This window comes from Arachis hypogaea, chromosome 8, assembly GCF_003086295.3.
Source record: "Arachis hypogaea cultivar Tifrunner chromosome 8, arahy.Tifrunner.gnm2.J5K5, whole genome shotgun sequence".
Classification (NCBI taxonomy): domain Eukaryota; kingdom Viridiplantae; phylum Streptophyta; class Magnoliopsida; order Fabales; family Fabaceae; genus Arachis; species Arachis hypogaea.
The window spans coordinates 34,394,760-34,405,852 of NC_092043.1; the positions used below are offsets into that span (position 1 = coordinate 34,394,760).

General features: G+C 34.0%; 1 protein-coding gene across 1 annotated transcript; it reads left to right on the top strand.

Moving 5' to 3' along the window:
• The first annotated feature begins 8,086 nt into the window (after window positions 1-8,086).
• On the top strand, window positions 8,087-10,221 carry LOC112708409 (heat shock 70 kDa protein 4-like). The gene is made up of 2 exons (XM_025760570.3): window positions 8,087-8,441; window positions 8,518-10,221. The coding sequence occupies exons 1-2, from the start codon at window positions 8,231-8,233 to the stop codon at window positions 10,197-10,199; spliced, it is 1,893 nt and encodes a 630-aa protein (XP_025616355.1). The 5' UTR covers window positions 8,087-8,230; the 3' UTR covers window positions 10,200-10,221.
• Window positions 10,222-11,093: the final 872 nt, after the last annotated feature.

Below are 11,093 nucleotides of genomic sequence, written 5' to 3' on the forward strand. Positions count from 1 at the left end.
GATGATTGTCAAAATTCATGCAAGGCACTACTCATAAAACAAAAATAGTTGCTGTGTACTATTTAATTTAATTAAATGAAAAAATATTTATTAATGCAATGCAGGCTCCAATCAAGCAAACTTAGTTGCCATGCCAAGCTATACACTGAGTGGATTGATATCAAGTTATAACCACTGATTCTGGAAGGTTTACATAATCAGTAATCACCTGCTTTAAGGGGGACCAAAAAACATGCAAGTTAAAATAAAGGCATTGTGCCTAAAATATAATCAATTTCATTGGCCCACGATAGTTGTATAATCTATATAGCAAAAGAACCCATATTTGTCTTTTGAAAGGGAAATTATCATGTTAGCTCAATGGCCGGTATGATTAGTTAAAGGCATATTATTATTATTATTATTATTATTATTATTATTATTATTATTATTATTGGACATGGACATGTTTTGGATTAAAGTGATGTTGAAGCATCGGTTTACTTTGGAATATTGTGGCGCGATCAGTGGGGGAATAATCGAAGTGAAGATGGGAACATGCCTGTTGGAATTGGTGGTTGAACCTTTTGACTTTTTAAGTTTTTATTTTGAAGCCCGCTCCAGAAAATAAGATGCGATTTTCGGAAGCGTTATCTCAAATTTTAATGAGGTAAAATTCAAGTGACTCCCTTCAACAATACTCAAGGTATAACTTATCATATTCCTAGTGTATATGTTTATCATTGGCTAATGTGTAATTAATTTTATATGAAATTTATAATAAATAAAGAAGAATAACAGGATTGATATTTTGATAATTAATGGAAGGTTGGTAAGAAATCAAGAATAAAAATTATTATTCGAGAGTTCTATAAAAATTTATATCACTAGAAATTTTTTTTACCTAAACCTGGCCTGTAACTTAGTATAGATTTTTTAATGAGTATTGAGCGTGACTTGTTGTTAAATCTGGTCTGACTTAAAGTCTGTCAATAAGTCTGTTTTGTTTTTAATAAATAATTAAATTTAAGATATAATTTAGAATTATTTTATTTAATTGACTTTTGATATTCCAGCATAAAAATTAAAGATATTAATAAAATAGAAACACACATATGTAATTAAAGAGACAAATGGTTTAGTGGATAAAAATATTTTAATATTATAGAAGACCCAAATTTAAATTCTTTCGATTGCATTTTTATTAGTATAATAAAATTCTACATATATCTTTGCAGGCTCAAGCTGGCCTGACAGGCCCAACAAGCTATTTTAAAGCCTAAGCCTAGCCTTTTAAAGAACATGGGCTTTTTTTAATAGCCTGAACCTAGGACAGGCTGCAAGCCCCTGGCAAGCTGCCTGGCCTTTTTCCACTTCTAGTTGCGGCTCTAGAGGTGTTGCTGTTGGTTGAGGAGATTAGAGAGGCAGTATGAGATTGTGAATCATCTAGGGCACCAAGAAGTGACGGATACAACATGAATTTCATCAAGAAGTGCTGGGATGAGATTGGGGCTGAGTTCACGACAGCTGTGTTAGGATTCTTTCAAACATCCAAATTACCGACGGACTCTAATATCACATGGGTTACGTTGGTACCAATGTTCATTGGAACTAAGGAGATAAAGGACCTTCGACCAATTAGTATGGTTGGCTGTGTGTATAAGGTGATTTCAAAGGTTTTGGTCAGGAGGATGAGATCAATTATATCAGGTCTGGTTGGAGAGACTCAGAGTGCGTTTGTCAAAGGACGGAAAATACATGATGGATCTCTTATTGCATGTGAAACGGTACATTGGCTTAAAAGGAGGAAGAAGGAAGCGGCAATAATCAAGCTCGATTTTCAAAAGGCATATGATAATGTCAAGTGGAGATTTGTGGACATTGTGCTGTAGAAGATGGGTTTTGAGCGAAGGTGGAGGAAGTGAGTGAGTTATGGAGTGTGTCAGCACAACCTCTATGTCGGTGTTGATAAATGGTTCGCCAACGAAGCCGTTCAAAATGGAAAGAGGACTGAGACAAGGTGACTCTCTATCTCCATTTTTGTTTGTGCTTATAGTTGATGTTCTACATAGAATGATTTTGCGAGGTAGTTGAACGACTGGATATCCCCATTGTTTGTTGGGAGAGACAATATAAAATTTTCACACCTCCAGTTTGGTGATGATACTGTGCTGTTCTGTCCGCCAGACGAGGAGAATATTAAGAATTATAAGAGGCTTCTACGATGTTTTGAGTTGATGTCGGGTTAAGTATCAATTTTGATAAATCCAGTTTGATCCCAATCAATTGCGACCAACGGTGGATTCAAAGTACGTGCAATCTGTTGGGGTGCAAAGAGGTGGCTCTTTCGGTCCGATACCTTGGAATCCCCTTAGGAGCCAATCCGAGGTTGGTTAAGACCTGGAAGCCAATCATAGATAAAGTGGAGGAGAAGCTCAGCTTGTGAAAATCTAAGGTACTCAACAAAGCGGAGAAATTGGTGCTCATAAAAGCAGTACTAAGTAGCCTGTCATTATATTATTTAAGTTTATACAAGATGGCGAAAGCGGTTGCAGAGAAATTGATTTCATTACAGAAGCTCGCACTAACCCGTCAATTTGAGATCCAATTCAGAATTTTTCTTAGAAGGTATCGGAAATGAATTGGAGTGTAATAATATCGATTCATTGCATCATAAGAATTACAAAAAATAAAGGGTTCATTTTTTTTCGTATATCTATTGTTATTATTGTAAATTCTTTCAGTTTTCGAATTTCTACAATTACACGAACTATACCTATTTGCATTAATACCTCGACGATTCCCACTCGTTAATATATAAAGTCCAATAAGAAGGTTCTTGAACAAGGAGGATGGAAGGAATGAAATGGCTTTAGTTAGTTAGGATGTAGTCTAAGCCCCCAAAAAAGCTAGGGGGTTAGGAGTTGAAAATGCGATTATTTGAAACATTGCACTCCTGTTTAAGTGGTGGTAGAGATTTTCAAACGAGGAGTGTCCTTTGTGGAATATGGTGGTTTGCTCGTGTAATAATCTCTATCCTAATAAGCTTTTATCTTTTCAAACTTTACCTATTAAAGGGGGTCTACGGAAGGACATATATCAGCTACAGATTAAGGAGCAACATATAAGAGACAAGATAATAACTGGCTCGCCTATGGAGATTGGTGATGGCAGAAGAACTCACTTCTAGAAAGATGTATGGCTCAGTTGTGAACCTTTAAAGGATAGATTTTCAAGGCTCTTATCTGTTTCAGCTCAAAAAGGATCTATCATAGAGGTTTGTGGTTTCTGGGATGGGTTTGAGTGGATTTGAAACTTCCAATGGATGCGTGAGCTATTCCAATGAGAGTTGGAACTTGTGAATCAATTACATAATACCCTGAGACCGGTTAAACTAGCTATTGAAAGAGAGGATAGAGTTGTCTGAAAGTTTGACAAACAAGGTGTATCTCTACTAATTTATTTGTGCAGGTATTGCAGACAGAAACACTTCTGAATGACATAACAAGCTATAACTTCACTAAGACTATTTGGAAAGGGTTAGTCCCTCTAAGAGTTGAGCTGTTTGTCTGGTTTGTTTTGATAGGCAGGGTGAATACAAAGAAAAGGTTGTGCCAACTCGGAATTGTTAATCAGGATGAAGATGTGTGTGTTATGTAATAAAGATGTTGAATATGTCCACCACTTGTTCCTTAGTTGTGAATTTTCTTGGCAGGTGTGGTGCACTTGGTTATCTGATTTTGGCAGAAGATGGTCCTTCCCGGATTCTCTGAAGGAACACTTTCAAAGCTGAACATGTGCTATAAATAGAAAAGAGGAGCGCAAAAAGTGGTTCATAAATTTCTTCGCAATTGTGTGGAACATCTGGTTAGAAAGAAGAGGATGTTGTTTCAGAATAAAGCAAAATGTGCTGAAGATATCATCAACTTGTCGCTCCTTAATTATAGGGAGTACAGATGTAAAGATCCCTTTGGTTGTTGATGACAATATCGGAGATAACACTGGAATAATTTATTGTTTTGGATTCTATATAGGGTTACAATAGGTGTTGTTTTTGTTATTCTCTTGTTTGTTCGCTCCACGTTTGTGTTGAGCTTTTTTGTTTCAAAACAAAAAAAAATTATAATTAATATTTAATTAATTTCATATAAAATATCTAAATATGAATTTCTATATATTTAAAATAGATGTTTTTGTCATGCCAAAATCATTGAGTATATTTTATACTCTAATTTTGTATTTAACGGTATTATTAGGTATAGTTATACTAATTTAAATTTTTTTGGTAATTAAGTCTAATCAAGTTTATTTAAGTCTAATAAAAATTAGTTTTATTAGTAGAGCGTGAATACATACTTCAACTACGTGAACGTTTTTGTGTTACTCTCCTCCTCCTCCTTCCTCTTCTCCTTTTTTACTTTTCGTGTCTTCTCTTCCTTTTTCTTCGTATTTTTCCTCCTTTTTCTTCGTGTGTTTTCTTTTTATCGTCGTTCTTTTATTGTTGTTGCTGTATTTTTTTCTTTTTCTTCTCCTCTTTCTAATGATTTTGCCTCATTATACGTTTTTTCTTCTTTGTTTGATTTTTTTTATTTTTATTTTTGTTAAAAGAATAAATAAGAAGATAAAAAAAAAAGATCAAGAAAAGAAGAAGATGATGATTAGGGGTGGCAACGGGGCGGGTAGGGGCGGGCTTTTGCTCTATCCAATCCCGCCCCGCCGTACACCAACCCGCATAGAACCCGCCCCACTTCTACCCGCGAGTAGTAAAACGCTGAACCCTAACCCGCCCCTGCGGATACCCGTCCTGCCCCTAACCGCCCTATAATTATTAAAATCCAATAAATAAAATTAAATTTCAAAATTTATATAACCATCATCACATACATAACATAAATTAAAGTAAAAATTTAAATATGATACAATATTATTAATTATTTACTAATTATTTTACATATATTATACATATTATATATTAAAATAATATATATTATATATAGAGCGGGGCGGGTAGGGGCGGGTATTACCTAAACCCGACCCCGCCCCGCCCCGCCCCTCCCAAGAACCCGCCCCGCTAAAAACCCACCCCGGTGTTGGGCGGGTAATTACCCGCCCCGAGCGGGTAATTACCCGCCCCGAGCGGGTAGGGGTGGGATGGGTACTCACGGGTTCAGGTGGTATTGCCATCCCTAATGATGATGATAATGATGAAGAACAAGAAGAAAGAAGAGGAGGAGTTTTAAGTTATCATTAAGTAATTTTGGTACATTCTGGATTTAAATAAAGTGAACTTTTGGTCTGTGCTTGTTTTGAATTAAGTTTGTTTGTGTGTTATCATCATCAAGTATTTTGGTGCATTTTGGTTTTAAATTTGATACATTCCGGATTTAAATAAGGTGCTTTTTTTGTCTGAACTTATTTTGAATTGAATTTGTTTATATGTCATCATCATTAAGTAATTGCGGTGCATTTTAGATTTAATTAAGATGTACTTTTAGTCTGAACTTGTTTTAAACTGATGTTGTTTGTATGTCGTTATCATTAAAGAATTTCGGTGTATTCTAAATTTAAACTGTTATCCATATATATAAAAAAAAAGACAACGATGATGACAATAACGATAATGAAAGAGAAAAATGAGGAAAAAAAAAACGAGGAGAAGAAAAAGCAGTAGCAGCTTCTTCTTTAATTGTGTTAAAAGTCATCCAAAATTTTAGGACAAATTGATACGAAAAAATACTGAAAACTTATAAGCACGACACTGAAAACAATTTTATATTACACCAAATTGTGTTTCAAAATGTACCGAAACTACCATTAAACGTAACATAAATAGATTCGTCGAAAAACAATTCAAAACTCCCACATTTCATTCAAATTCAAACCTTCAACCATAAATACCGATTAAGAAAAATAAAATTATATTTTATAATGATGTTATTCAACTCATAGATAAAACAACTACACCAACATTAACTACTAACGAACTATATTAATTAGGAACGAATCAAACTTCATTCACTTTATTCGATTAAGAATAATAATTCAATTCGCACCGATTAAATTGATCTAAACTTGTATCATTCATTATTTTCGAACATGAAAAACTTATATAAATTTTATTTCATCGCTTGATTTCACTATTTGATCGAAAACGAATTTAGATTAAACAACATTCATCCTAAAAGCAAAAATCTATTAAGAAAGAGAGTCAAAATTGACAAAAAAATGCAAAGAAATTAAAAAAGAAAACGAAATTTGCAGTGAAATCAAAAGAAAAAAAAAGAAATTTGCAGAAAAACGTCAAAAGAGAAACCGTTTATATTAAAAGTCTGTTACACGTTACAAACACGTGTATGAAAATAACTTGATCGAAGTTAATTAGGCAAATCACTTGATTGTATAGCATTATTTTATTAGTTATATCAATATTTAATATATTTTACTTTTGTCATTAATTTTTTGAACATCAATAATCAATCAAATGATATTTTAAAATTATTTTATATTTTAAATCCAAATCTAACACCAACTTATTGTTACTACCCTTATTGGCCCACTACCACTCTTAATTGTCAAATTAAAAAAATAAATTGACTAATTATTTATTGTCAAAAAAAATATCAATAATCATAAAATTAAAATTTATTTTAAATATAAAATACAAAATAAAATTAAGTATTAATAATATTTTTAAAAATATTAACAAAAAATGTTTATTGTCCTATTAGGAGAGGTTCAAATCCGGGATCATATAAATTACATTTCATCGGAAAAAAAAAATTATTTGTTGTCTCCGACATTTCCTATTTCTGCAACCCAATTGAGTTTTTTTATCCTCCATTTTATTCATCTCTTCTATTTTGGTCATGATTTCGTCTTATTGGTACAGTCTTCTGTTGTTACAAGAGGGCCGAGGCCCAACAACCAATTGGAATTTTGGAACATTACATAATGCAACATGCAAAATTGCAAACGTTTACCTTGAGTAATCACTTATCATTTATCAATTAATCTTTTGCTTTTTGAATAAGCTAATTGTTTGCAGCTAACTATTTTTTTTTTTTTCACATTGTATCTGTGAGATAAATCATAAATTACTTTGTTGAACTTTATGATTATTCCCATTGCTTTGTATCCCACGACGAGGATTAAATGCCGATTTGAGTGTAATCAAATTACATTTACATTCTCCAACACTAACTCGTATAGAACGTGTACAAGATTTCTCCTTCCAAGAAGGGTAAATGCGAGCATGCATGCAAAAGAAACTGATTTCCCTGTACCATTCAAGTGTGTGTTTGGATTGTGGTTGATTAAACTGGAGTTTGAATAAAAACGATTTTATAAAATTGATTTTGGATAAAAATAAATTTGTGTCAACATGATTTATGTTTGGCAATTATTTACTAAAATTGATTTTGATAAAATAAATATTGTTTGGATAATATTAGTTAAAATTACTTTTAAATAGATAATTATTTAAAAGGACATGATATTAAATTATAATATTATTTTTGTATACATGTTTAATTTTTTTTATATATTTTTTATATAGTATATTTTTAATACTCTTAGTACTCTTTTTAGTACATTATAATTTTTAACTATCATTATTTATGATTAATTTTTTTATTTAATTTATTTTACCTAATGGAATCAATAAATTCTATTATAAAAAAATAATAATAAATACAATACATAAAAATTATAACTATAAAAATATATAATATCAAATAAAAAAATTAATAAAAATATAAATAATAAATAATAAAAAAAGAGTTCATATAGGGAGAAATGATAAGAATTCTATAAATAATGCAATAATACGTATAAAAGATAAAGTTGGTAAAAGAAAAATAAATATTGAAGGTATTGACTAAAAGCACGTTAGTGACTAACGGAAAAGTTAGAAATTATTGCTTCTTGTAACCGTGATTTTATGAACAAAATTACTTCTGCTTTTGTAGCGAAGAAAATTAGCCAAACAAACAAGTGAAGCTTTATTCCTTTTAAACGTGATTATCAAACACACCCTGAATATTTGCACAAGTGAAAAGTCACAAAAGCTTTGATATATATACAGTATCAATATTAAGTCGTGACTTTTGATGTTGATTGACAATTAATCCATTTTATGGCACCGAGGTACCTTCATCCGTTCAATGTAGTATTATAGGAAAACTTTGATTCGTATTCCATGGTACTATTCCTGTTTCTTCAAATTCCAATCTCTAAATTCACGTAAAACACAATGGCAAATAAACACGCCATAGGAATCGATCTTGGCACCACATATTCATGTGTTGCTATCTGGGAGGAGCGAAATTCTCGCGCCGAGATCATTCACAACGATCAAGGAAACAGAACAACCCCTTCTTTTGTTGCTTTCACTGATTCACAGAGATTGGTCGGGGATGCTGCCAAAAATCAGGCTTCAACCAACCCAACTAACACTGTCTTTGGTACTATCTTTATCTCATCTTCTTTTTCACCAATTGTTCTTATAGCACGAAATCTTCACAATGCTACTTTCCACAGATGCTAAGAGGTTGATTGGTAGAAAATATAGCGATCCTGTTATTGAGAATGATTTGAAGCTTTGGCCGTTTAAGGTTGTAGCCGATGCTGAAGACAAGCCAAAGATTGTTGTTAACTATAAAGGCCAAGAAAAGGAACTTACTCCTGAAGAGATTTCATCTATGATCCTCACAAAAATGAAGGACATTGCAGTGGCATTTTTGGAATCTCCTGTGACTGATGCTGTTGTTACTGTCCCTGCTTATTTCAGCCACTCTCAGCGGAAAGCCACAAAAGATGCCGGAACCATTGCCGGCCTAAATGTTATGAGGATCATCAATGAACCTACAGCTGCGGCTCTTGCTTATGGCCTTCAGAAGAAGCCTAATTGCGTCGAAAAGCGCAATGTATTTGTTTTTGATCTCGGCGGTGGCACCCTTGACGTCTCACTCCTTACGATTAAGGGTGGCACGTACCAGGTTAAGGCCACCGCCGGAGACACTCATTTAGGAGGAGAAGATTTTGACAATAGAATGGTGAGTTATCTTGCTAAAGAGTTCAAAAAGAAGCACAAAGAAGACATGAATGGGAACTCAAAAGCTTTAAGGAGGTTGAGAAATGAGTGTGAGAAAGCCAAGAGAATACTCTCATATAACAATGAAGCCACCATTGACATAGATGCTTTGTTTCAAGGCATTGACTTCCATTCAACCATGACTCGTGCCAGGTTTGAGAAACTCAACGATGATCTATTTGAGAAGTGTATGGACACAGTTAAGAGGTGTTTTGATGATGCCAGAGTCGACAAGAACCATGTACATGACATAGTTCTTGTCGGCGGCTCATCAAGAATCCCCAAAGTTCAGAAGCTTCTGCAGAGTTTCTTTCCCGGAAAGGAACTCTGCAAGAGTATCAACCCCGACGAAGCCGTCGCTTATGGCGCCGCCGTTCAGGCTTACATGATAAATAACGGTCAGGGAGGCAATGATAGCAAGACTTTGAAGAACTTGGTCTTAATGGATGTTACTCCGCTTTCGCTGGGAACATCGATAAAAGGGGATCTCATGAGTGTTTTGATTCCAAGAAATACTCCAATTCCTGCAAAGAAGAAAGGAACATACTTCACAGATTCTGATGACCAACCTACAGTTTGCGTTGATGTGTATGAAGGAGAGAGGTTAAGAGCAAGTGAGAACAACATGCTTGGATTGTTCTCTTTCGATGTTCCTCCGGCCCCACGGGGCTTTCCAATCTATATATGTTTCGATGTAAACGAAGATGGGATCCTGAGTGTGTCTGCGGAGGAAAAACTCACCGGAAAGAAACAAGAGATTACAATAAATAATGGCACGGGAAGGTTTTCGGCCAAGGAAGTTGCGAAAATGATTGAAGAAGCTGAAATGTTGAAGGATGAAGATGAGAAGTACAAAGAGAGAGTTAAAGCAAAGAATGCTTTGGATGAATGTGTGTATAAAGTGAAGAAAGCTATCAAGGATGGGAACTTTTTCTCTAAGGTTTCTGCAATGGATAAACAGAGGATTATGGCTGCTATTAGAGAGGCCAGAGAAATGGTTAATAATGATGGGGTGGAGCAAGGGGAAACCTATCAGTATAAGAAGTGTTTGATGGAGTTGCAGAGTGTTACTAATGAAATAATGGGCAAAATTAACAGTGATTATGAAGAAGGTGATAATGAGGATTAATTAGCATAGTTTCTTTTTGTGAGGATCAAGTTTTGATCGATGACCCAGGCAGGGAATACAAAATTATATTTCAGACTTAAATGCTCTTCCGTTGTGCTAACTTATTTTAGCCTATAGTTCACACTACTTGATCATGATTTTTACTGTGCTGTGTCTTGCACTGGTTTGCAATGTGCTTAATGTGATAGAAATTTCCTCTAATGCTAACAGGAAAAACCTTTTTGCATTGATTGAATTTAAAAATATGAAAAGAAATGAGAAATAAAAGTAGAATATCTAAAAAAAAATTTAGAGACCAGCAACTTTATTAAATTCTGATCAACATATAATAACTAAAATAAAGTAAGTAATTTTATATTATTAGATAAAATTTTATACCATTAAAAATATTATTAATGATTATTTAATAGTTATAAATTACAAAAATTACTACATCTAGCACTCCTCTGTATAAAGAGCCCAACATAAAGCTTTTTCAGAAGGACTAATCAGCTAATTCTCAGTAAGAAGGCGCATGATCCCATAGACTTCTTGAGAAAATAAAGATAAGAGAAAAGGATAAATTAGTCCCTGACCTTTTAACCCGCAGACATTTTTGTCCTTGACCATTAAAAAATACATTTAAATCCCTGACGTCTTTGAAAATTAGACGGATCAATCCCTCCGTCCATAACCCTCCGTCAGATCCGCCAAAAAAGGTTGACCTGGCTCCCCCTCTGCTTACCTGGCTCAACGGCGTTCCCACGTGACACGCTAGTGGGATGCATCTTTTGAAAACGGGACACATAAGTCCCTCTCACTCAAAACGACGTCGTTTTGAGTGCTGCCCTAATCTTAAAATTCATTTGGGTCGTTCCTTCATGGTGGTGGCTGGTGGTGAGAAGAAAAGTTGTT

What these genes read in the sequence shown, in the direction of transcription:
- LOC112708409 (XM_025760570.3), top strand. Translation starts at nt 8,231, where the DNA reads ATGGCAAATAAACACGCCATAGGAATCGATCTTGGCACCACATATTCA. An exon ending in CCCAACTAACACTGTCTTTG is followed by an intron (nt 8,442 to 8,517) that starts GTACTATCTTTA and finishes TACTTTCCACAG; the next exon opens with ATGCTAAGAGGTTGATTGGT.